Source organism: Strix aluco, chromosome 5 (assembly GCF_031877795.1).
Source record: "Strix aluco isolate bStrAlu1 chromosome 5, bStrAlu1.hap1, whole genome shotgun sequence".
Classification (NCBI taxonomy): Eukaryota; Metazoa; Chordata; class Aves; order Strigiformes; family Strigidae; genus Strix; species Strix aluco.
Window position 1 is genome coordinate 18,405,849 of NC_133935.1, and position 27,914 is coordinate 18,433,762.

At 37.9% G+C, this 27,914-nt stretch overlaps 1 protein-coding gene across 2 annotated transcripts in view; it reads left to right on the forward strand.

Annotated features, from left to right (window-relative positions):
• Positions 1–27,914, forward strand: part of FGD4 (FYVE, RhoGEF and PH domain containing 4) — a 118,204-nt gene that overhangs the window by 71,913 nt on the left and 18,377 nt on the right. For both annotated transcript variants that reach the window (XM_074826252.1, XM_074826253.1), the window contains exons 2-8: positions 954–1,118; positions 8,234–8,414; positions 11,206–11,692; positions 18,951–19,040; positions 21,049–21,194; positions 25,390–25,546; positions 27,287–27,425. In XM_074826252.1, coding sequence (XP_074682353.1) covers positions 954–1,118; positions 8,234–8,414; positions 11,206–11,692; positions 18,951–19,040; positions 21,049–21,194; positions 25,390–25,546; positions 27,287–27,425 — 1,365 coding nt within the window. The remainder of the gene's footprint in view (positions 1–953; positions 1,119–8,233; positions 8,415–11,205; positions 11,693–18,950; positions 19,041–21,048; positions 21,195–25,389; positions 25,547–27,286; positions 27,426–27,914) is intronic.

Consider the following 27,914-nt stretch of genomic DNA (forward strand, 5'->3'; position numbering starts at 1 on the left):
CAAGCAAGCAAAGGCAAATAATAACAATAAATTGCAGTGTCAAAACTCTACCCTAATGATTTTGTTAAAAATAAAAATAATTAACAACAGTGCAATAAATGATAGATGATTTTTCCTCCTTTCCCTTGCTACTCCCCACAAAAAAAGTTGTGAATTTTTTGGATTCTGAGATGAACGAATATTGACCTAAGTGAGATCGCAAGGTCCTTCATATTATTATTTCAAGTTTTTGATTGTGTTTACAGAATCAATTGCTTTCACACACCAAAACAACAGTGCATGATTTAGGCTTGTATAATCACATTCTAATAAGTGCTTTTATTACAGTCTACATTGTTTGAATATGTTTTGCTTTATATTTTCTTCCAGCTTTCTTGCCAATAGCATATTGATCTTAATCAGAATAAATTCCATTCTGGTAGGAAAAAATGAAATAGAAGAGTCAGCCAGCTTTTTGCTTTGCTCTTTTTTTCTAATACTTACAATAGGAGCCCTTTCCTACAAAAAAGTTGTAATACATTTAGCTAATTTTTGGATGCTACCTTCTGTAATAAAATAAACTTTTTGAATGTATAGCATTTTGTGAACACTTTGAATACAGAAATAGAATGGCTGAACAAAAATGCTGTTTTACCTATAGTTCTGTTGAACAAGCACATTGACAATTCAGATAGGAAAAGATATGTTAGATATTGTAATCTTTCTTATAGAAGAGCTTAGGCTAGTCATGGTGGAAGTCTTTTTTTATATCCAGCTCTTCAAGGTTTAAAGAACATAATAAATTTCAGTGAAAGGCAAAGCATTTTTTTAGGATGAGACACTCTTTAAGAGAAGAGTCTTCTAATTTTCTCTGTAGAGAAGTGTTAGTACTTAATAAATGTGTTTATAGTCATTCTACCTTATATTTAATCCTGTTTCTAACTCTTGGGTTTTTGTATGTATTTGTTTTTCAGGCAGCAGCATCTGTCCAAAGTCCTTAATATTGTCTAGATCTTGTACAGCGGGTGCCACAACTAGGCTAGTTGAGCAGAATGTACACAATGAAGCGGCTCAGGGAATAAATGGAAGTGTGCCAGTTAAACAGTCCCCACGTTCAGCTTCAAATCCAAAGCCACAAGGTAAGTAGTCTCAAATATTTCTGTTAAGGAAATCGTTCTTCATCTTAGACTTTAAGAGAAATAGCACACGTTGAAAGAACTCTATTTGTCAGAAAGAAAATAGTGGGGTAAAAGCTTGTAAATGAAATACAGGTGTTCTGTAAATACTCCATGAATCTGTAATTTCTGATATTTTGCTGAACAAGGTTATCAGAAGGAAGGTTGATCGTACTAATATGTTACAAGCACATAGGTCTAGCTATGCTTTTTATCTCAAATGTCTAGTAATTTGCTATGCACTTACTGCCAGGCAGCAAGTGTTAAATTCATTCTTGGCCCAAGAAGTGGCTGATAGGTAGAGATGGGAGAACGTGTGTAAACCCTTCTTGTATTAAGCTATTGCCAGGGCTTATTTTTCAAAAGAATTACTGTATTTGAGCTGAAAGGTTTTGATACTATTTTTGAAGTGTTTGGCAGGCTGGCTTCAAGGCGGGAGTGGTGGGGAAGATATTCAGGGCCTTTTGGGGTTCTAGTGGAGCTTGAGAGGAGCCCTCCTGCTGGAGTATGTGGAAAGATGGGAACTTCATGTTTGTGCAGCAAAAGATGACTAATAAAGTCTGTAGAGTAGAAGTAGATTTCCCTTCTTTGTGTCCGTAAATAATATCTTCACTTTTAGAAGCTAAATAGGTCAACCTACATGTTGACTTTAGACATATAAACCTCAAACCATCTTTTTATGTGGTCTTCTCAATAATATTGATGATTCTGCTGAAGTTGATCACAACAAAGAGTCAGTATGTTCTGGAAGTCTTGGATTCAAAACGAATCTGGACTGATGCCTTTCAGGAGTGACATGCAGTAGGAATTTCATTCACCTCAAAAGTGGAGAAAAAGAGTGAGTTTAGAAGACTGATATCGTGATCCTGTTCAGTGAATTGGATTCTGAGACATAGTGCTGATATGACAGAATCTAGAATACTTATAGAAAATGAGGTCACATCTAAATCCATGTATAGGAACTAGAATAACTTAGAGTCATCATGTAGTGGATTTAACAATTTGTGTGTCAATTAATGGGAAAATGTATCTTGAAGAGTTTTGCATCAGTCCTGAGTTCAGCTTGGAGTTCAGGGGGTTGGAAATTTATTGGAGTGTCAAGAAAGTGTTGTTTACTCGGGGAGAATGAGAGCAAAATAAAGCTGTATTTTTTGTATTGCTTGTTTTTATAGAACTTTTGCCACTATTGTTCACTAAACTAGGTTGTTTTTATGAATCATATATACACATGACTTGTCTGAGTAGCCTTTCTGCACCAGTCCTAGGTCTTTGAAGCTGAGTTAACAAGAGAGCACATGTTCTTCCAAAGAAAGATATTTTAGAAATCTGTTAATGGATAAACAGAAATGGGCAATCAATAAAATAATTTCAAGCCTTTCAAAAAGCCAGCCCACTTATTCTAAATTTTAGCTGTTAGATAAATTAGGAGTTGGGTATTACTGGACACCTTTCATTCAAGTAGTTACACAGCTGTTGTTACTCTTTCCTAGCCATGACTTCTGTGTTTGTCAAAATTGCTTGCTCCGAAATGTGGCATAGCCAGGAATAGTGGTGTAGTCTAAGAAATGCAGCTGTGTAGATTGTATTCAGTAATAATGTTGTAAATAGTATTTTTTGCCTGCTTTGTTCATGGGCCTATGTCTTTCTCCATTTATTTCTATTAAACATGTGCATCATATTGAAGTTCTATAGTATATCTTTTTGGCCTTTTTATTTAATTGAAACAAAACAAAATAGAATGAATGAGGCAAGCATTTGGGAGTCCAAACTATCCAAGCAAACTAAATTGCTCTAGTTTATTGGTTTAAATGTGGTTTTTAATTTATTTTTTCTTAACAGCTTTTCATGTACAGGTTGAGAAACATTTTAGGTTTTTAGTAGCAGGAAATGTTTATTCCAAATGGTTGGTCTAGTCATGGAAATACTAAGTGTCCCTTCATAGTGAAAGGAAACAAGATGACAGACCTGAATTTGTAATGCCAGTGTATTTGGTTGTTGATGAACTAACTGCAAAATGATCTTCATCTAACCTACCAAAATATATATATTTAAAAAGAGACACGTAAAGATGACTTTAAGGTTGTGTTGCAAGTGGGTACAGCTATTTTTAGTAAAATTAACTTTAATAGAGGAAATAGCACTTTAATATAGAGGGGAAAATGTCCAGAATCTTGTGCTTGAAGTGAAACCTGGCCTCTGAACCTGTTTTGTCTGTACTTGGTCTCTGAGAAGTAGTTTAAATATTTGGAAACAGATCACTCAGGGTAGCTAGATCAAGTGAATAAATTTCTGCACAGCATCCAACATAAAATTCTTTCTTTTCACTTTCATTTTTTTCTCCTGGCATTTCAAGGAGAAAACAAACTAGCTGTCTGATACACTGACAGTAAAAGAGCAATTTTTATTCCCCAATAATTCCTTCCATCAACAATTTAGCAATTCACATGTCAGATTTCTGTGTTGAGTACAGTTTGATTCATGACAATCTTAGCAAATTTGGAACAAAGCCCTAAACTGACTGAAGGCCAATGAGGGAGTTAAGCAAAGAAATCAGGACTGGGGAGAAAAGCAGTCACAGTCTGTACCAGCTGTGAAACACGGTGCTTTGCCTTTGCATCAGTGTAGTGTGTTCTCTGATAAAGTCGACTAATCCAGATTGGAGGTAGTGGAAATAGCAAAATATGCTGCTGAGTTCCAAGGCAAATATGCACAAGAGATGAAGCAAGTTGTTAGACAATTTGAAACTTGCCTTTACCTACAGATATTTGGGCATCGATCTGAACTTAACAGTAGCAGAATGCATGTAGAGTGACATGTACAAACTGACCAATTTGTTCTAGTTTCTTTTATTCCTGGCTTTTTGAACCTCTTGCATGATGCACAATTACTAAATACTGGGTACTGAAACTGTTGCCTGTACCAGGCAGTTTTATTGTAGGATGGAAAATATGTTGAAATGTCAACACTTACTCAAAGTAGTGAAGTGTCTTGTCAGTTCAAGGCTGTGCATCAGTTGCTCATTTAAATTTTTCTAATGAGTGCTTAGGAGTACTTGTGAATCTCCTGCTGAGGCTGAAGAGGCATTTTTGTTTGGGTTGGAGATGATTTTCCACTCCAGAAGACAGCCTGGTTTGTGAAATGTTATGGCCACAAAGCATTTAACACATAGATTTCAGCAGTCAGTTTTAGCCGTCTACTGTACTGTGTAGCATCAATCCTGTCCTCCTTTCTCAGTTAATTGTAATATAGTCTGTGGTTTTTGAAGATACTCAGTGGCCTGGGCCCAGAAAAGATGAAAGACCTCTGAAAGGTCTGGGATATAGTCTCTATTTCTCTGGCTAATGAAATTTCTACAGTTAAAGGTAAATTGAACTAAAACTGAGTGCTGTTTCTGGCTAGACTTCTCCAAGCTCAGTGGTGCTTTAAGAAACTAGTAGCAATGTCTCTTTTATCAACAAAACGTCTAAATCCCAAACATTATCTCCAGGAAGAAAACAAATGAAAGAACACAGCACATCTGACTATTATTGGTCTTCTTTTGTAATATATTATTGGAAGACACTTACTCTGATGTGATATAAAAATGTGGAAATGTACATCCTAAAGAGGAGATGACTTTTTCTCTCTTTCTGCTGAGTCTAGGTTACTAGTTATTTTGTACTGTTGTTGTGAGTGTAAGTCTTTGGTATCTATCCAGCTGTGCTCATTTGATTTGCCTGAAGGTGATGGTGCATGCAAGGAGGTGATGAAGGATGATTCAGCCAGGAGAACTGTAGCTGCTTACCACAGGAACTTTTATGTGCTTTCATTGAATACAAGCATAGCAGCATTTTTAACCAGCAGGAGTTAAATGCGTAGGGGGAGATTGAACACGTTATACTTTCTAAGAGAAGAGATAAATGATCTTTGCTAATAGGCTTTGGAGTCGGCAAAGGTGGTTGCAGTTTTTGAGCCATTTGTAGCATTACCTCCCATGTACAAAGTTGAATGCCCAACTAGGCGCTGCAGCTTAAATCTTGATTAGGTATTTTGGTGAGCATTACACAGTAGCAGCTACCTGAGTATACTGAGGGATTTTCTCTGGGCAGAATATGCAGTTCATATCTCCTAATGAGCTCAAAATTCTACAGTATAGAGACAAGAGTATTTATAGACTCAAACAGAGCTCTGTATTATGCAGAGTATTACAATGGGCCAGTATTTTCACTTTTTTTTTTTTCTTTAAGATCCTTGCTGTGTGCACATTGAAAAATAATCTGATTAAAACAAAACACTACAGAAGTACATTGAGGAGAGAATTAATGGAATTTGTTTTCCATAATCCATGTTAACAAGGTTGACCTTACAAGAAGGTTTGCGGGTTGTTTTTTTACACTACTGATTCTTTTCTTTTCATTGATCTTGTGACTGTCATTTTCCCATTGCTCTATTTCTAAAACTTATAGTAGCTACAGCAGCAGCTGATTAGGGGAAATGCTGTCTGTTAGATGGTAATAGGGAGTAAAGAAGAAAGTATCTTGCATTAAGGAATTGGTGTGACTGTTTGGTTTGTGATTCTCCTCTGAAGACGTTACAGGGACTTTGAACATACTGTGATTGTCCAGTTTGACCAGAGGTTCCTTGTGCTTGCCCTACTGAAATGCTGCTAAGCTGGGGGTTTTTCAGTAATAGCTGCAAAAGTGTGCAACGCTTCCACAGAACGTCCTAGAATTTGATTTTTGTCCCAGTGGATCCAGTATAAAAATAGCTTCCAACTAATTCCTTCTGCTTTATCAGTAGACATTAATTCCCTCAGGTTTAGTAGTTTTAATATATCCTTGTGAGGATATTAACATTTTATGAGATGTACAAAAGAATTGAAGAGAGGTACGAGTCCATTAAATAAGAGAATTCACAGGACCACAGGTTATGCAGAATCCATTGCAAGAGCTAGAGGTGATTCTACAAACTAGCATAGTGCTGGTCAGTAAATCCACCCAGTGTCCCCTTTCCTTTCCATCTCCTCCCCAAGGGAATGGCAGTGCCCGTGCTCAGTTATGTGTCCTGCTTTTCCCAGCCCGCTTGGTCGCCTTTTTCAGCTGTCCCATCGTCTTTGTCAGCGCAGCAAGCTGTTTGGCGCTTGGACAATAATCTGATGCTCGTTGGCCTAATTCTGCCAGACCTTCTCCAAACTCCCTGAGAAGAGGGAGTATAGGGAAAGCTGCTCCACTGCACTGCAGCTGTGGCTGAGCAAATGTATGTGGCTTCTCAGGAGGGGCTTCAGTTACTGCAGATGCTCAAGCAGTTACACAATTTAATATCCTGCTTGTTTCAGTATTGCATTGTAACTATTTGAAAATTACAGTATTTTAAGTCATCCTTTCTGCACTGCATCCTTCCCCAAACTTGCCTTTTTGCTTGTGTTAATAAATATAAAATAAAGCTTGAAAGGACCAAAGATACACATATACACAGTAAAAGCATCTATCTACAGTAATTCTCTTCCTTCTTCCTCTGATTAATTTATCAGCATTTGTAGTTGATACAGTTGAAGTCTACAGCTTTTCGTGATACATTAATTTCTTCATAGAGTCCCTCATGGTGCTTTTCAGACTGCAGCAATCGCTACAATCCCACTTAAGTGCAATTAGGTTATTGGAAGCACAGATAAATATTGTCTCCTATAAATTTAATGTAATGTAGAGATGGAAAGTTGCCCTTAATCAAGTGTTCCTTCAAGTTTATCATAATATGTGATAGTATATTTGCAAGAATTTTTTCAACAACACTTTCAAATGTCAGTTGATGGGATTTAAGCTCATTCCTGTGGTACACAGGTTTTCAAGGGTAAGTCAATAAGCTATGCTAGAGTCAGTGATGCGAGGAACATGGCTTTTTCACATCCATCTATTGTGTATCCTGTACTAGTGCTTATTTTTCTACCATGAGTTGCACATGATTCCTAATGCCAATTCCCGTCTCCTTCCCTTCATGTTTGCTCCCTGGGAGGTCTGTGTAGGGCTGGTGCCTGTGGCACACCGGAGCGTGGTGCCTGTGGGGCAGTGGCAGAGCCCCTGGGGCTGCCAGTTCCACTGGCAGGGCATTGCCCACTCCTGCTGATTTATGCCTGCTTTTTATTAAAGGGCAGATATAATTGTTATTTTTCAATTTCGTATCAACTGCTTTCGCTTCTCCCCACAATACGTTTTGGGGGCTCTATGTGGGAATGAATAGAGTTGTGTTCTTGAGGAATTAAGGACATTTTCATTAAGTCTCTATTTTTGATGGAGCTGGAGATGCATTGCTCTGATAGTGGAACACATTCAGACCCTGTCTGTGAAGTGCTTTTGCTGCCTACAAATGCTACATAGTTGCTTAAAGAGACAAAAGTGAACTTAAAGATCCCTAGCACTTGTGACTTCAGTTGCTTTATGTGTCACCTTGTCTTTTGTGTTCTAGTCACTGCTGTATTAAACAGTGGCTGATCATTAACAGTCTAATTAGAAGGACTGGGGAATGGTAGGGATGGGGAAGAAGCAAGAAAAATAAAAAATATTTTCAAGGGGACAGATTTTCAGCAATATAAATAGACAAAGGTTCAGTGAGTAAAGGAAGCTGAAAGCTGAAGGCAAAAACCTTTTCCACTGACTATTATTATTGAGGTTATGAGGGAGAAGGTAACGAAGGAGAGCACCAGAGTTTTGGGGCAGCAGTTTAAATCAGCTTCTTCAGCTCCACAGCACAGATCCTTTGACTTTGCTTAATTCTTTTTTATGATAACACCTGCATTTATGGAGGCCACATATGTGTTTACTACAGTACACTACAAAAAACAAACAAACTAGAAAACCCCCTAATTTTCTAGCTTGTTAAAGTAGCATGTGGTTCAGCTTTTATCCAAGAAATATAACAAGATGCCTGATACCAGATAGTGCATAAAAAACTATATGAAGTTCCTGTATTCATAAAGCAACTTTAAGGTTAAGTAAAGCCAAGAGCATTTCTTCTTAATTACTGTATGTTTATGCAAAAATCTCACATATGTTCTGGCAGTTCAAAGAAACAGTTCATGAGTGACTGATGGTTGTTGTTGTTTGCAGTGCCTCCAAAGCCAATTCATCTGCAGAACGTGTCACCTGTTACATACCAAACCCCTAGGCATAAAGCTTTATCAAATCAGAAACCAAGAATGGAGGAAGAGACACCCACCCCTGTTTCTAGTGTTGCAAAGGAAAAGTCCAGTAAAGTGTCAGATCTCATCAATCGTTTTGAGGGAGGCAGGTATGTAATAGAATTTGAATTGATTTGTAACTGTTTTGTGTGGATTGTTGGAACTTGAACCTGTGGGGAAGAACTTTGGTACCACGGTAGTGCTCAAACCCCTCCCTGCTAGAGGAGTTGATGGCAAAACCACACATGTTTTGGAATGGTGCAAGCCAATTGTATATTTGGCCTGTAGAAGGTATGCTTTTTCAAATGGTGCTAGTCTTAATTTTTCTTTAAAAAAAAAAAAAAAGAAACAAACTTGTAACATTTTTAAAACATCCTGAAAAATGTCAGCAATTTGAAATAAGTGCTGATTTTAGAATGAAACATTGGAGCTAATCTTAATTTCTTTTCTTCTTGCAGAAAACAAATATTTACTTTTATCAGCAAATAGAAAAACCTGAAATCCTGATTTTCCTTCTATACTGTCTTAACCTCTTCAGAGCATTCATTATGAAGAGGATGAACTGTACAAGTTACTTGTATTGATATGGTATACATTCTCTAAACTGTTTGCTTTGTAGTACTTGGTGATTTTGGTGCAATAGCTTGGTGTCTTTGAATTTTGATACGGCCTTTTACAGAAAACGTTTGGAACTTTGAGAAACATGAGCCACAGTGAACTCTGCTTTCACAAAATGGTGTTACTTTGTGTGTCTTTAATTAGATGTATGTGACAAGCATTATAAACTCTGAAGCAGTAGTTCTGAATATATCTGCTCTGTATAAAGAGAGCAACCTTCCAGAAAGCCCATGATAGAAGAACAGCTCAAGAAACAGTCCAGTGACAGTTGAGCATTGCAAGTTTTGGATGTGGCTTTCTTGTGTTTCCTTGGGATACTGATGTTCTGAAGGGATGCCCCCTACGGGAACGAATGCACGATGTACAACAGAGCGTGTCGTTCTGAGGAGCCAGAGTATTAAGACTTTAATTGAAAGAATTTCCCCTCAAGATGGGGAAAATTTAATCCTTTGTACAGAAGCAGCTGAGCATTGCACAAGTACGTTTGACTAGTGGAATAGAAACAATTTCAGAGCTTCATCTGGAAGAAACTTCTGTCATTAGGCAGAGACTTAATTGCACTCTGTCATGACAGCTGCTCAGAGATGAGAAAAAGAAATTACTGCAGCACTGGAGGTCCTGTGAATTCTTCCAGCACAGGTCTCTAGTCCTGTTATCACTGTTTCCCTGTCTTCTTCCAAAGCATCACCCAAGTCTTTTTAACAGGATAGTATCCTTAGAAAAACAATTTTATTGTTTCTGAAAGGAAACTCCTCAGGTTCATTGTGCCCTACACCAATGAGCCCTACATTTCTTCGTCCTAGACATGCCTGCTGCATTGTACAGGAACTTCTTCAATATTATGCAATTAAAGGAAGCTCTAAAGAAAGCAAGGAAAACTTTCTTATTTGTAGACTTTTAAAAATAAGGATGTTTTATTTGAGGGACTAGAGGAAGCTGAGTTGCTTTTCGCCCAACATCATTCATTAAGTACACCCAATAATATCTCTCCAATGGTTAAATTCTCCTCAACTCTATGATCCCTGCTTATGAGAAACTTTCATAATTAGCATGCCAAGTTCTGGAATATCCTGCTATGGCCTTTGAAGCAATTCCTGTTTTTCAAATGAGCTCAGCTCACAAAATGTGTCTTCCGTGAAGGTGAGCTTCACTTGTAATTATTGGTCTTCCAGTGACTAGGTAGCACGTTCATGAACTGCAAACTGTGATTGTCAATTATGGTATCTTATTTTCATTAGTCTGTAGAGCCCACAGACATGTAGGCATAGCAAAAAGTTAATTAAACCTCTTTGCTGTGTGCATGCAATAGAAAAATATAAATTAATTCTATCTTGGAGTTAAGTTTATTTTTTAAAAAAGGCATAATCTTTACAGAACTAAAGAAAAACTGATTTAAATTTCTTTCTTATATGATGGAAGATGACAAAGCTAGCGTAAGATATTTTTTGAGCCCTGTGTATGAAAGTGCAGAATATGCTCATAATATTTGTGTAAACTGTCCTATAAGTAAGGAGTAAACATACAGTTTATAAGCAGTCTTCATCTTTCCAGAAGATTTATGGTCCGTCCTAGGAACAGTATGTTAGAGGACAGTCATGGTATATTTTTGCAAGTTGAATATGGCTTGTTAAATGTACTTCGGACAAAAAGAGATAGTGAAAGGTATGAACAAGGGATAACATGTTTTTAAAGCAGAGATAAAATATGGTGGGGAAAAAACCTTCAAAAAAGATGCAGTACGATGAAAGGACACTGCTAAATAAGGAAATAGGGGAAGAAATGGAATAAGAATTTAAAGCTCCTCTTGTAATATGCTGAACTAAAGAAAGAAATGCTAAATGTTCTTGGACACTTTTCATGAATTTTGTATAATTAAAGGGCAATTAGGGAACAGGCTGCTTGTTAGTTTAAGCATTGGACTGGGACTTGGGAGATCATGAGTCTTTCTCCATTTCTACCGATAATCTCCTGGGACACTTTGAGCAAGTTGCTTCATGTATCAGTGCCTCAGTTCCCTTGGCTGTTACATGAGCTGATCATACTGCCTTCCATTTTACAAATGAGATTCAAGACACATGAGGATGTAATGAATCAATATGGATGTCACTCTGGGTTTGCAGTAAGACCCGCATGTTTGTGTGCGTTTCAGTGGAACAATATTAACACAGGAAAACACGATTTGGGAGGAATGCGTGGTGCAACTCTCCTACTCCCCATATCAGGGATTTTCTATAACACCATGATTAACTTTTCTTTCATCTATGCTTTGTTTGGTGTTTGTAGCCCGTTAAATCCTAGTGATTTGAAGAAAGATTCCTCTGTTCTCCACATTTCTAAATCTCAAGGAAGATATGGGTCAACAGCGTCACCTCAGCCAAAACTCCCCTCCCAGCACCCACTACAAAAACAGGGAAACAGTAATACCGACAAAACTCAGGTTGCACAGCTACACACAGCCAACGGAGTAGTAGCACAAGACCAGACGGAAGATGAGGACAGGAGATTATCAGATCGTGGCTCTGCTATGTCCACCCTGGTTCCGGATAATGCCATCAACAGCAGCTTGATAAATGGGGAAAGAGAAAGTATTTCTGGAGAGTCATTGCAAAGTATGACTGCCTGTGAAGGACAGATGCTTAACAGCTGCTACAGGACTCCAAGCAGTGATACTCTGCTCCCATCTGAAAATGAAACTCTAGAAATTAATACTAATGTGAAGGAAGAACCAACTGAGGAAATCAGCAAGCAGGATCAACCGGTAGAAACAAAGGTAAAAAGATAAATTGTTTCATTCTTGATATAATACTACTTTATGTATTTTCTCTAGGCTTTTCTTTACAAAAATAAACTTGCAAGAGCAGGTCAGGAAGTTGAAAATCTTTTGATTATTTTTTTGTCTGAAAAAAAGACAGGGAAAAAAAGTTTTGCTTGCCTTTCCCCCCCTTTCACTCCTGCCCCCCTTTTTCTTTTCTCTCCCCTTTCCTCCCCCTCCCTTTCTTTTTTCCTGAGGTTTAAAAATATTGAAACTGAAATATGTGTACATGTTTAGCACTATGCTTCCACTGTGCCAGACTACAGGGGACACATATCAGTGGTGTATATAAAATAAAATTCCATGTGTAGTAAACTGCAGCGACAAGGCTTCAGGCAGAACTGTCATGTGAATCCTTAACTTGGATGTAGTTGTTAAGTCAGAGCTGGAAAGGCAGTGGCAGTCTGCTAGCTATCAGATAGATCTACGCAAGGTTCAGAGTATACTAAATACATGCCTTGTTAGCAAGGCGAAGTTGCATCATGGTGAATTTGAGCTTTCTCATAAGGAAGGTTTTAAATAATTAAGGGAAATAAGTGGGTGGAAGAAAATCTGTCCTGGGAAATTAATTGCTGAAAAATTGCGCATGTTTCTACTTCTAAAAGTTTGATTATGCAGTTTGCCTTCTCATACTGAAGCATTGGTGGCCAGCGAACATCATTAACAGTTCTGATCCAGCCATGCCATGTGTGAATCATGGCAGGGAGCGCTGGGCTGGACCCTCCTGGCCTTCCTCTTCACTGCAGAGCCAAACAGCTGAGCACTGATAAAGCTTGTCACTGCTTGTCAGGAGTACACCAGCATCAGTAACTACAGATGTCTCCCAGCCCTTGAGTTTGGTAGGGGTCACATAAATACATGCTTGAGGGTAAATTCTGCGTGTGGGAAAGGTGAGTCTGAAATTCTCATGTATTATGGGGAAAAAAATATCCTAGGTAATGTTAAGAAAGCGATGGGTTGTATGGATTTTTCTTGTTTGTTTCATGGGTTGTTTTTGCTAGTAATGCGTGAATGTTATGATTCTCATCTAAACATAAGCCTGCTCACAGTCCAAGGCACCTTAATGTGCCACACCTCTCCATTATGTTTCTATCTCCTGTCAGGCAATGCCTGTTTCCCCTCTTTGTGCCAATAAAGCGCTAAGAGCTCTGTGGGCAATGCTGTTAAGCTTGAATACAAGTCGCACAGTAAGGTGCTGGCAGCATTTTCAGAAAAAAGGCAGAAATGGGAGGCAGTCCTGTTGTAAAGTCCAGGAAGGAACTGGGCAAATGCTAATGGCAGCAATCTTATCAAAATCTGTCTTTGAGCTGCTGGGACCAACACATGTGATCTGTCCTATATTGACCAAGAGTCAAATTGTGAGGTGCAATGTGACTGCTACTAGATGTATTGTTTGCTGGTGCTTGAAGGGTAAAAAAACAAACCAGACCCATTCAGGATGATTCTTAAGTCAGCATCGGTGGAGAACTGATTCTGTAAAACGGAACTCTGGGTCACAGCAGCACTTCCTGGAATACCAGCTTGCTTGTGATACAAGGACATCCCCTTTAGTGTGGTGAGATTAAGAAGCAAGTCTACCACAGACTGATCTAAGGACCACACCTCCTAAAATCAAACACTGATCTAATTTGGATTAATGCAACCTATAGATTGAAATCAGCCCTATGGAGGTCTGAGTAGCTGCTGCCTTGCTGTCTGGAACAGGGGGAGGGTGATGAGAGACAGGAGAGGTCTGGTAGAGCTTCAAGCTATTTCTGCAATCCAAGCAGGCACTAGGAAGAAGAAAGAGCATTTACACAGTCTGTGATTTTGCTAAGCGCCCACTTAGTAAAGAATCTTAAAACTGGGATGCAGTCCAGCTGAAGTTGGACTGCACAGATTAACAGCGCTCTTATGCCCTTTTTAATTAAGCAAGTGTAGGTACTGTTGACTGAAAGCAATAGGAACAGATGCATGCAAGTCATAGACAAACTTTAAATTATTCATCCAATATATATATTTCGATACTGATGCAAAGTATCTTCTTTGTCTCTTGCATGCCATTTCTGCTAATTCAGGGAAGAGAAAAAAGTGGTGCTATCTCTTTGTAAATGCATACATGTACAGCAGAAGTAAATCAAGTCCACTGCTGGAAGGGGTGAATTAAATTGGGGAATGGTGCAAAACCAGAGCAGGAATTACTTTTTAGACTTGGAAAAAAAAAGCTTATTTTGAAATAATGCTGCTCTTACAAATATTTTTTTTTTTTTCCCACTTATCACTGTAGATCTGACTAAAGTCAGATAATTACAGGTACTGGAAAAGTTGAGCCAAAACATACTAAATTTGACAGTGTTCTGAAACATTTTCCCCAAATGACCAGAGTAGAGTATGCTTTATTTCTCTTATTTGCTTAATTAGTTTGAAAGTCACAAACCACAAATATCACAAGCAAAAAGACAATTAAAAGTTAGAAGTTTCTTGCCTTTGCAGCAGAAGCACCTTCTGTCATAAAATTTGGTTTGCCCAAAACGCGGAGGCTGAATAGTACAAGAACATACCAATCAATTAAGTCCCTGAATAACATCTTGTGAGAAATCTGCTGCTAGAGCTAACTGAAGACAAGATGACATGCTTCAGTATTTGTTGTGAGACTGGTAGAAAATAGGGATATAGACTGCATGTATGCCACAGATGGAGAAGAATCCATTGCACATCTTTATTAAAGTCCATGCTTGATGTCTACTCTTAATGGTAATGTTGGGGGCTCTTGTATTTCAGGTGCAAAACCTGGTGGAAATCATGTATTTCTAAATCTAAGGTGAAGTTTTGATTTAAATAGGGTGAAACTTTGTTGCAAAGTTAACTTTGCCAAGAAATGTTTTACTGTTGCGACACTTGAGAGGTTCTATCAGCTTCTTCCTGGTTCTACAATTTTATGGTGGTCTTTAGCAGCAATAAATCATGAACAAAGCTGTATATCTTTAGCACCCAATATAAATGTGTAAATCCTTTTCAGAAGAATTGCTTCATTAGGGATATAGAGATCTTTACTGCTTTTCTTGGTTGCTTGTACAAGAAACTTGCCCATCATTTGTGCAATGGACTGTTGTATAGACTTAATATGCCAGAAGGTGATGGTAGCATTCAGGATTTTCATCACAAGTCTTGCAAAATGTAGTGCTTTCCTTGATTTCAGAAACTGAGGACTCAAGATTAAAAGAAATCTTAAATTCTCCTGGAGATTTACATTTATATTCCAAATACTTAGGGAAGAAATCTTTAGATCATGAAGCAGCTATGACATGAATGGGTTTAGAAAAGAAAACCCCACTCTCTTATGTTAGACCAAACTCAGCATTATAAACAAACAAGCACAACATAGATTGAATTATATTTGTTCATATTCTACATCTCTCACCCTGTCTGTGTTGCTTAATATATTACTGCAAAGCCCATGGAGCAAGGGCTACACCTAAGTAGGAGTGAATCATATGCAGCATCTCTGTCATGTTGGTAGGTATAGTTTTCTTGATAGGAGATGCTTCCTGTTTGGTTGGGATTATAAATTATGGCTATAATAGAATTTTGGTTTATGTAAAGGCTGCTTTAAATTCGCATAATTTTTGGAAGCTTAGGACAATGGAAAAACAATGTTAGGAAATTTCAGCACAGATGAAAAAAGTTCATACTCTCAGCAGCATTTTTCATACTTCTTCTTAATTTCAGGGTTCAAGAACAATTTAGGTAAAAATTACTTGTTTTGATTTCTTAAGCATCTATAGTAACATAATGATTCTACAGATGTACAACTTTGTACTAAAGAATATATAACTAGGCCCAGGTGAAATACTTACTGTAAGCATCCATATAGAGATACAAGTTTGAAGTCCTGCCTCATGGACCTACTGCTATCTCACACTTCTGATATTTTGATTGGCAGTTGAAATCGTGTTCCTCTAACGTGAACATTTTATATATAGCACCCTAACTGTTTCTGTTCAGTTTTATACGTTGAGTTGCCACGTGTTACGGATTGTCATAGAAGTTTGAAATGTTCCCTGAAATCATTGAGAAGTTGTGCTTGAAGTGATAAAGTATGTGTCCAGGTATACCTTGTAGTAACTTCTTGTCTCAGTATTTTTTGTTAACTGCAAGGAATGCAATATAAATACTGATGTACTAAAAGCATAACGAAATCATAGGAGGGAAATATAAAAATTTTCTGGCAAAAAATGTGTCCATATCTTTCATTTCTATTATCTTATTATCCTCCTTGTGAAGAGATGTGTGCATTTATGGTTATATCCCATGAAAATAAAGCTTAACTTATAACTTAAGATAATTAAAATTCCCTTTTATGGTTAATGACTAGATTTGATACCATTGTCCTTTACAGATTTGATATGGTAGTTCTTTAGGGAAGCATTGAAGTTCTGAGAAGTTGAATACTAACTTCATGTTTTCCATGGTTTTTAAAGTTTTTTCCTTTAAGAATTTTCCTCAATTATCTCTACAAGATTTTTCAAGGCTGTATTGTTGAACAGCTCCAGTAACGAATGGCTCCGTGTCATTCTCACTGTCACAAACAGCATTCAGGATTTATTTCCAAATACTTTCATAATATTTCATAAAAGTTGCCTTCTGCTACTTGGAATAGCCAAATTTGGGTCTGCAGAAGTTGAGCCCCTTCTTGCGGTCTGCCTGCCCTGAGCCCATAGCTTGGCTGCTCCCTGCGTGCCTGCTTCAAGGAGGGGTGGGTGGGCAGCTAGGGGTAGAGGTGCAGTGCAGCATTGTGTGTGCCACAGCAGAGCTGTGATGGCTGTGAATGAATTCCCTGAAAGCAGAAAATAAAAAAATATAGGGGTGTGTGTGTGTGTGTGTGTGTGCAGGTGTGTGTATACATAGATATACACACACAAACATGCATGCCAGCTGCAGCACTGGCTTTGCGCAATGGTGTCTTTCCACCAAATGTGCCTTGCTGTGTAGCATGGTGTGCCAGGACCCATGTGTCCACCCATGCGTCTGGTCCCAGTTCACCCCATGTGCTCATGACAAGTGGCTGACACTTCCATCAAGGAAGATGGATGCCACTCCACAGGAGATGGATGCCACTACTAGCAAAACAGCCTGTGACCTGTTGTTTCCAACAGGAAGGAAGCTGGGGCAACGTTGTGGAAACCAGGTGCTTTTCTTTAGACAGGATAAGACACTGAAGTGGGTGAATGAATAGGGAGGAGGATGGAGCTAATAGTAGAAAACACAGCTGGGAGTTCATGTAACATGTGGGCAAATACTGAGAGGGTAAGGTGGGAAATTGGGGACTTCCTTAAAAGTAGCAATACAGTTTTATGTTGTTTTTGCACTGATCTAACCCTGTAGGTGGGTGTTCTTATGCCAGAATAAGAACATGCCATTGTGATTGAAAGATCCATGGTGTGTATTTTTTCCTACATGGAAGATTCCTGTGTTGGGTACTGCGATTGATGTAGAAAGGAGACTGAGGTTCAAGAATTAGGAAGATGTGCAAGGTTGATAGCAAGAGGATGGGAAAGCTGGAGTCAGAGCATAGTGGGAGAGTAAGAGGGATTTGCCCTTATTTAGGAGTGAGGATTAAATGTTTTTTCTGAATTGCTCATTTCGTGTGATATTTTTGAGTCTGCTGTGCGTGATTTACACTCTCTTAATTAGTTCAAGTAATCTGAAAACTGTGGACTGGTTCTGTAGCAGTGCTTCAGGGAGAAGGTGGGGTTTTGGAGAGAGAAAAAAAATAGAATTGCTACGGAACCAGTAGCCTCCGTGGTTTTGTGCCTCAAGTCCACATGTGAGATCCCTTGTAAATGGCTGCACTAAACGGCATGCTGTAGCTGTAATAACTAATCCTCTAGCTCCCTGTGGTGTCTCTTGACAGCACTTAAAATGCTGTTCTGTAGGTTACCGTGGTTGCTATAATGATTTAAACAGACTTAATGAACAGCTTTGAAGTGACTATGAAAGCCTGTATTTAGGGAGGAGGCTTGCCATGTAGCAGTGTGGCTGTTAACACTGCACATTAGAATTGAAATGTGTTCAAATTTGAAATACTTATTGAATACTGAAAAGGGGAAAAAAGCCACTGAAGTGCTTTAAATGAAAAGACTGTACTTAATATTCAGTATTCTGCAAACCATCTTTATAAATGTTCTTGCAAATGTTTATCGTACTCTTGTGGAAAGCAGTGTGCAGTCTGAAATCAGAAATAACTCTTTCAAGCTCTCCTCTTTATTTCTTTATGAAGACTTTCTACAGTTTGTCTAGAAAATTACCACTTTCCCATAAGCACCATGATAAAACTGCCATTTACTTAAAGACTTGGATGTCGTTAGGTCTGAACATTTTTCAGTGCTAGCACTAGATCTGGAAGAAAAATCTTGTAATGGAAGTGTAATTTTTGTTGGATCTGACACTTGTGAGCCTGAGGCATTTCCCTAGTGTTTTAGTATTGTAGAAGGCTGTGCTTTCATTGCTTGTTTTGAAGTAACTTCTCATAGCAACTCATAATTTTATATTCTAACATATTTAGTTTAATATTGAAACTTGAACAAACGTTTTATGTTTCTGTTCCACAGAAGAATCAAAAATACGTTTTGTGGAATGAAAGACTAAAGTGAAAACTTCTCTTAAGATGCAGAAGTGACGTCCATAAAGATTTAGCAAAGGAGCCGTCTAATTGCAGTCAACAATTAATCAGCAATGAGTGTATTGATGAACATAAAACATTTTGTACAGTATTTTTCAATAATTCTGTTGTGCAAAGAACATGCAGTTCAAATAACCTTCCAAATGGGGGTGGGGGCGAACACCAACTAATCCCATCTGTTCCCTCTTACTCTGCAAATCAGTTCTTCCAGCTCTGAAAGGTCGGTGGTACTCGATTACCAGGATGTGAGCTGATCTGTTAAGTAGGGAGTTGGTGCTCTGGCAAAGATCCCTGTACAAACTGGGAAATATTAAATGTTTTTGGCTTTCAGTTTTGTTCTGCAGTTTGATTTCTATCCTCCTTTGACTTTGTATCTTGATTAAACTGCTAGAAAGTTTGTATTTTTCAAAACGGGGTGTCTATTACTAAATGTGAAACTCGGATTTCAGTTGCTTTTTTGGACTGTAAGGTAATCACATGTCTTTTCAACTTTTTTTTTTAGTATTAAATTACATTTTCTTCTGTATCCTAAGAGCTCTTCTTATTTTTCTGCAGGAGACAGATGAACAGAAACGTCACAAAATTGCCAGTGAACTTCTGCAAACGGAAAAAGCCTATGTTAGCCGACTTGACCTCCTAGATGGGGTACATTTTTCTTGAATTTGTTTTTATTGTTTTGCTTTGAATTCACTTGAATGTCTATGCATAAGTGTATATATAAATTACATAAGAGGTGGTATGTTTTTCACATTTTGCGGACTTTTCCAGTCAATCATTTGCTCTTGCCACGTAACTTTGCCTGTGTTTCTATTTTAAGAATATTACAATTTTAAAAGTATTAGAATTTTATGGATCTTAATGCAATATGTTCTCTGTGTGTAGCTGTCACCATAAGCAATAGTAGTTCATACTGGTAGCCCCTCCAACAAAGAGGATGGATAACAATTTCTTGGCTTCTGGTGAAACAGAGAAGGGTATCATTTTATAATACTGAAATCACCCACCCACTAGAAAATTACAAAATCTTTCACATTTGAGCCACTTGATCAGGATTTTTCTTCAGTGCCAAAGAACCTAGGAAGATGCTCATTCTAAACTGTATATCCCCTATTTTCCCACTATATGTTTAGACTAAATATTATTGAAGTGAACAGAAATTACTCTTCCTGCAATGAAAAGGTTGAATTCTTGTGCTCTGTAGAATCAAACTGTTATTTCTGAAATGTGAAAGTCTGTAGTTCTTGAGTATTTTTCTTTAAAAGTCTTGTTTACTTTCTCATGTAAAACATCTATTTTACCTGGATACCCATAGCTTTGCATTGCCTTACTCCATGGTATTTTTCTCAGACATAGCTGTTTAAATTTCTCAGGCCTAATGCATAAGTCTTATAAAGATGAAAAGTAAAAAGCCTCAACTGATATGATAATTGTTCAGGCTGCTTGGGGATCTAAGTAATTGTCCTCATGAAAGTGGATCTACGTAGTAGACCCACATTGGAATCGATACATGGTATGTTTTTAAAAGACAGAGTATTGCAGGAAAAAGAGCTTTGATTTGGAGAAGTTTAAAAATAAAGAAGGAAAATGTTTACATCATTCATAGGTTTTTCTGATGGGTAATGTACAATTATTTTCCTCGCTGCAATCATAAGTTCATTACTCCAATGCCTGTTTTCCAAATATTAACTGGACGGAGTTCTAAAAAATCAGTTTCAAGCACAGCTGCTCAAGTGCTGCTAATGAGAGGAAAGCAGAAGACTGGGAAGGGACCGTTATGTTTCTAAACTTGGTTAAAAAGTTATGTAACCTTTATAGTCTTCAAAGTAACTTGTCAAAATCAACTAACTGTTCTCTTGGAAGCGCAGCAAAGTGAGCATGTTTTAAAGTATATGTGAAAGCGTATGGCTTTTCCTTTCCAGACACTTTTGCTGTCTCAGTTGGGATTATCAAAGTTCCTGTCTTCAGACTCTTTTCTTCTTTCCCGAGCCCTTACCCAAACTTCTGAAGCCCTCTCTGAGGAGATACAGACCATTAAAGCATGGGAGAGGGAGATAGAGGGACCATAAACACTGTTTTATGTGATGTGCACATTAACAGCTGCATATGCCTCTAGCCATTTTGTAGCTGCATCTAGTCAGGTAGAGCTCACTGATGGGAAAAGAATGTATTTTTAAAAGAGACTATAGTAGAGCCCAATCAGAACTGGGCCTGTTTTGTTCTTTAAATGTATGTGGGGACTGCTTATAGTCTGCCAGCTACTTTGATTTCGAAAGGGTAAGGGGATGCAGCATACAAGGAAAGTGGTTGGGCTAACAGTGATCAGACATCATGCTAATTGAAAAGAAAGCAAGAGTGGAAAATATGACTGGAAGACTGGGAAAGCTGAGATGATCTAGCTGTTAAAACAGACAGGATGGCTGGAGTAGATCCAAAATGGCACTACTTCAGTTTGGCGTTCCTTATGTCTGCTCTGCCTGCAGTGCTTTCCTGGCTTTGATTTCTGGTGAGGGAAAGACAATGAGTTTGTCATTACCTGTCTATCTTATTAAAATATTAATCTTGCCTCGGTTGGAATAGGAGGGATGGATAGGTGGCTTTCCATTGATTAAAGATAACAGGCTGATAGGTTTGGGGCTCTTTTTCTGTATTGCAGGTATTCTATTCCAGACTCCTTGAGGAAGCAAACAGAGGTTCATTTCCAGCTGAAGTGATTAACAAAATCTTTTCTAACATTTCATCAATAAATGCCTTCCACAGTAAATTCTTACTTCCAGAACTTGAGAAAAGAATGCAAGAATGGTAAGAGGCAATTCACTGGTTAATACACTACTAAAACTGTGTCTGTAGAAACTCTGTCACAGGGTTGAGGTAGGGAAGGTACCTTCATAATTAAGTGCTCCAGGCCCAGGAAGTACCGTGGGTAGGAGAACATCTGCTCTTCCACTCTTCATCGGGTTCTGACTCAGTAAAGGACTTGCATAATTTGCTCAAAATAAAGGACATGTATCTCGCTGAAGCTAGTGAGATTACTCATGATTAAATGCCTTGCTAAATTAGGGGTTCAGACTGAAGTTATGTGCTACCTGATGAATTCATTGCACAGAATACAAAATTGAGATAAATAATATGTATGTGTTTTGTGCTACCCTTGTAGCACAGTAACCTTTGTCATTCTTGTTTTCTGTAATAAGGTGGGATACATTCTTGGTTTTCTGTGTTTTGGTTTTCTGTTTGAAATTAAAATCCATTTCAGGTATATTTTGGGGCCATTTTTCACCCAGCTTTTCTTGACCTCTACTTGGTGCAAGCAAGGATAGGTGAGGCGTGCTCTGATCATACTCTGTAACTATCATGTAAAGATATTGTAATATTTTTATCCTGCCTTGGTGTATGCAATCCTGGAGATATTAAAATATAACCATGTATTTTCTGTCTCTTAAAAGTACCAAAGCATTGCTGCTTCCCTACCTTATGTGGGAAAAGGGATCACCTCATTTAAAAAAAAAAAAAAAAATTACAAATATTGTTTCGTCCAGTTGTTTCAGCTCAGCATCTGTTTGACTTCTGTATTCCATGTTATCTAGGGTTTCTTATGAGGAATTCAAGTGTTTTTCTGTATATCATTTCCAGTTACACTTTCATATAAGTTCTTAATTGTCAAAAATCACACTAAAAACTGAGAAATAATGTATTTTTGTGACATATATGAAAATCTCAGACCACACAGTGGTGCTTTAGACAACAGCTATATGTCTCTGGACTCTGTAAGATGATTCCCTTTTAAAGTGATGATTCTTTGAAATAGAATAGTTGAAAAAATCTGATAGGGAAACAAATGCCTGGATTAAAATAGAGTGTATATTCATGAGAAGTGGAGTTTAACTTACTGTATTGATTAAAAAACAGATTACACTACATTATGTCAGTGATTTCATGATGTACTCTTAAAATTTTGCTCTAGGCACTTCATAGAGCACAGAAGATGGGTTGCACTACCTTATTTGCAAAATGCTAGATAGCTCACTAATATTGTGTGTATAATTATATAGCTTTGAAGGTCAAAAAGTGGTTTTGCAGATGAGCTTTGACTATTGGTGCAAAACTAATAAATTGCATCCTAAGGATATTATCTCTTCCACACTGCTTGGAAACAACCTCTGTGCTGTAACTGAGACAGCCAGTTTAAATGTTCTTAAAACGTTATGCTTTTGGGAGGAGTTAGAAGAAAAGATGCAGTTGAAGAAAACTATTTCTGATCATTGCTGAAAGAAAAATCTGAGATAACTTTCTCTTCCCACTACCAGTCTCTGAAATTGTCTGGCACAACAGCTTCTGCCAGATACAGAGTTCACTTTCCTCAGTAGTTCCCCAAATTAGACATAGAAAATACTTAAACCTACCAATAGAATATACTTGTGCACCACTTCCGTTATTCTTGAGCTTCCAATAAAAATAGCTGGATAAAAATTTCTGACACCTTCCCCGAGTTGTGGTTTGTTTTGAAAAAACAGGTAAAAATATATAGTGTTGCAACAGAGAATGCAGATCAGCAACAGATTCTTCTTTCTTAGAAGAAAAGGCAGTGTGAATCTAAGCTTATTGAGTGGAAATGAAATTGTCTGGTAGTTGCATTTTGAATGAGTTGAACAACAGCTGGAGCTGAATATCTCTTTTACAACATATGGCTTGAAAATACTGGAAACAGCCTTGTTGCAATATATTTCCAATGAAGAGAGCATGATAGAGCATAACAGTGATCCCACATCAAACAAAATGCCGATCTCCCTTTTGTACCTGAGGATGACCTGTTAGCTTGTGTATTGGAAGAGAAAGCAGTCTTTCTGTAGCCGCCTTTGCTGTGCTGTGATTTTAGAGACCCTTGCTTAGTTTTCTTGCAGCCATGACTGTTTTAGATGAGATGCTACAAATCCTGATTAGTAGGCCAGCTATTTCATGTTTGAGTTTTTAGAATACAAATGTGAATACTGTTGTGGTCTGATAACAGAAATACAAAGTGTTTCTTTACCTGTGTTACAGCATAAGGTCCTATTTCTTGACCCATACAATGTTGCTGTCTTCGTTGTCTGGCAGTAGCTCAGTGCTGATTTGGGTCCACAGCATTTCTCTTTCTGAGAGATCTCTATCCAAGAGAACAGTAACTGCCCTGGACCTGATGGCATTTAGTAGAACTTCATATTTTGACTCATGGTGCATAGTGTTTGAATATGAGATGAATTAGTTACCTATACTTTGTATGTCCGTCAAGGAAGGATGCTGCTCTCAGAAGGTTCTGTTTTCTGCAACTTCCCTCATCCTTGCTATTCTTTCAGACCTCTTTGTGTGATGTTGACCTTGTTTTTCTTACCTGAAATGATGATGAATTTGTGTTTTTACAGCCTCAGTCTTTGGACATATAAGGGCCTTGCATGAAAAGTAGTTGTGAAATTTTTTTACTCTTCAGAGACAGTGAAATTGCAGAACTCTGGGTAAATGAGCTGTCATAGGTATCCAAAGAGCAGGCATAGCAAACTGTTCCTACTTCTTGGTTTATAAAAGTTTTAACATTTTCTTCGAATGTCTCTCTAGTAGTAGTTGTAAAACAGCTAAGTAGAAGTATTCTTTTTTGTGCCAGTTTCTTTAGAAACAAAGGATTGCTACAGTCTTTTCTGCTTTAAGGTTTTTTTAATTGCAAAATTTTATGATTACTTATCTGTTAAATTTATCAGAAAACTTTAATGCCTGTGGTTTTGTTTTTCTGGAGACCTCTGGAAATTTATTGACATTTTCTTTGGTTCTGTTGGAATCAGCATGATTTGTATTTTATTTTCAGTTAAAAACTATGCTGCACTGCAATAAAATGACAATCCATGGAAAATAACATTCAGTGAATCAAAGGAGAGGGTTCTTGTTTTAAATTGCTAGCTTGCCTTTGAAAGTGTATGTGTCTGCTTGTATGTAGAGTGATTGAACAAATACGTGGAGCTAATTAAGGGTGGAGAGCCTTGGTGATTTCAGAGACCAACTTCCCACCCTATCTTGTCCCCTTCTCTAGTTGCCAGATCCAGCAGTAGCTCAGACCTCTGCCAGGTCTTACACAGGTACCTTCTGCCCCTCTGGAGGCAGCTGGAGCTGGACCAGCCTTTGCCAGTCCTGGCAACATTCACTATTCAGATAACTTTTCCCTTTTGCACAGCTTTTCTCTTGAAGAAGTGGTGTGCTGGAGTAGACCGCTGAAGTAGTTGCAGTAGATTGCTTTGCTTTAGACCACTACCACAACATTGATTTCACACTTTCAGAAATCCAGAGATACCAAGTTTCTGAGTCTGTCCTTGAGAATGAAATGTGAAACGTGTTTCCTATTGTAGTTCTCAGAGATGCATGTGTGCTGTTCCACTTTCTTTGCGTGCATTGAGAATGCAGCTTCTCTCTGCCTCTCCATCAGTTTCTCTACTATTCTGTTTTATTTGAAGATGCTATCAGTATTCAGGGAAGATGTGAGAAAGTTCTCACAAAAGACTGGAATCCAAAGGATTCTCTGTACTTCATAGGTTTTCTTAGATAAATAATGAATTTTAAAAGTTGTAAATACACATATTTATATAAGGCACAGAAGGGAAGTGGTACAGTATGGATTTAGTCCTCAAAACCACAGGTTAGATATTTAGAGGGTAAAGTATGGTCAAAAGTAGATAATGTAGTTTTAAGGAACTGCAAATAAAATAAGTTAGACCATGTTTTGCAAACAAAATCTTTCAAGTTTTTCATTATAGATAGCTTTTCTTTTAGTGCTCTACATGACCTACAATGCTTACACATCATCAAAGAGGATACAAACACTCTTTCTATGTTAATGCTGGTCAGTTTAAATGGTTATGTTGGAAGAGACAATCCCAAACAGAAGGAATCTCTGTTAAACACATGAAACCATTTTGTAACCTAGTGTGACTTTTTTTCTTTCCTGTTTGTTCTGAGATTCCACCCTCTTACTTTGCAGGACTACCACCCCCAGAATTGGAGATATTCTGCAAAAGTTAGCTCCTTTCCTCAAGATGTATGGAGAGTATGTCAAGAATTTTGATAATGCAATGGAATTGGTGAAAACATGGACTGAACGGTCACCTCAATTCAAATTCATTATTCAAGACATTCAGGTAATGGGGAGAATAATGTAGATCTCCAAGTAATACAAGTGTGTATAAAAACATATAGGTTTGTGGGTGAAAAAGGATTAAAGAGAAAATTAAATACCAAATCCCTTAGAATTAAGGGTTGTTGTTTTTGTCCACTTCACACCTCATTCTGTTTCTTCTCCTTCTCCCTTCACGTGTGTACATATACCCCCACAAATCCATCCTTTCCAGTTGCACGGGGTCTGGTGAGCTGGAATTGGTTTTCCCCTGTAGCAGCCCTCATGGTGCTGTGTTTTATGTCGGGAGCTGGCAGGGTGCTGATAGCACACTGGTGTTGTGGCTACTGCTGAGTAGTGCTTACACAGCACCAAGGCTCTTTCTGACATTTCCCCCCAGTGGGACGGGGTGGGCAAGATCTTGGGAGGGGACACAACCAGGACAGCTGACCCGAACTGACCAAAGGGATATTCCAGACCATATGACGCCTGCTCGAGTATAAAGCTGGGAAAAATGAGCGGGGGGGGTGGGGGGGGGTGTCACCCTTGGTCCTCCGAGGCAACCACTACACGTATTGGAGCCCTGCTTCCTGAGAAGGCCTGACATCGCCTCTTAATGGGAAGTAGAGAATAAATCTGTTTTGTTTTTGCTTCCGCATGCGGGCCTTTGCTTCGCTTTGCTTATATTAAAACTGCTGTTGTTTTACCCACAAGGGTTGGGGTTTTTCCCTGTCTTATTTTCTTTCCCCCTTTTTGCCCTGTTGAGAAAAAAAGGGGGAAGGGGGGGAAGTGATAGAGCGACTTGGTGGGTACCTGGCATTTAGCCAAGGTCAAGCCACTGCACCAGTGCAACACAGGGGACCAAAGTAGAAAGGCTGAAACATGAGAAGACTAAAAGAATACTACAGTTTCTCATAGATACCGAAAGTAAATACTGTTTTAGGATAAAGTGACATATCAGTGCAACTCTAGATCCCTGCACTGGATCCATAAGTACTGTGTTGGCTCACACCAGTGCTGTTATGCAGAGATTTGGAAGTAAGTATATAATCCTAAATGCTGAGCCATAAAAGGTAAGTAAAGCTTAGCAGTGAAGCAATGCAGCATTCTTGTCAAAGGTGTGTTTTATACCCTCTAGTGCTCCCTGTAGACTTTTCTGTGAATTGTCAGGTATGTGTCTTCCTACTGCAGACTGAGCAGCTAGAAACAGGATCAGGTATTTCTGCTTAAATTTTACTACTCTATAGGGTCTTGTGATTCTAAGCCAGGGAAGACAACTATGTGTATTTTAATGTAATCTTTTAATCGTATCTAAGATTATGGAAATGAATATTCATCTTAAAACACTTCTGAGGGGGGTTACGTTATGAATGAAACTCAAAGAAAGCATTCCCGTCTCAGATAAATGGGCTATAAAGCTATATTTTAAGAATTGTTTTCTAATACACAGCCACGAACTGTTCTTATTCAGTTGTAATTCCTTTGAGTTATTACAAAACTAAGTTAAAATACACTGGAGTTTGGCAGGGGTTTTTGGTAGCACTTTTATTTGTGAATTCTACTGGCTACTTAGAAAACTTTTTACAATTATCTTCACGAAAGAATTTCTAATTATTTGGTTTGGTAAAGTATTTCTGTTTTCTTTCAAAAGGTCTGTCATGCATGTTTCAAAATACATTTATGTTTTATCAGTCCTAACTTTTATTTTACTACATCTCAATAACATTTTTGCCTACTACATTGAAATATGTTTGCAATTTTTTAGAAGGAAAAAGTGTGTGGAAATTTGACATTGCAACATCACATGCTAGAACCAGTACAACGCATTCCACGCTACGAGATGCTTCTAAAGGACTACCTAAGGAAATTGCCTCAGGATTCTCTAGACTGGAAAGATGCTGAAAGTAAATATCTTCTAGCCATTAAAAGAGCTGTATTAAGATACTAGTAAGAGGATACTGTAAATTAAAGATCTTTTCCAGAAAAATAAAATGAAGAAGCAAAGTCCCTCTGAGAAGAAATGTAGAATTTCTTCAGTGGATATGTAGGATTCTTTGAAAAAAATCTGTTTGAATAGTGGATGAAGTTAATATAAAAACTGTAAAGCCTTTAGTATTCTCCTGGAGCACATAAGTTTTGCTTTGGTTTTGGAATAACACACAGGTTTTTATTTATTTGCTTTGCAGATGATCAGGAGTTGTGGTCGTTTTCTCTTTGTGTTTTTTTTGTTTGTTTTTGTTGGCATTTTGGTTTGCTTTATGCGCATTTGGAATGTATGTCTTTTATTTGTAAAAAAGTGGCATTAGACTCATCATTGTATTTTTAAGCTCCTGTAGGGAAAAAGAACAGCCCATTTTAAAACTTATTCCTCTCTGTATTTGCACAAGAACAGT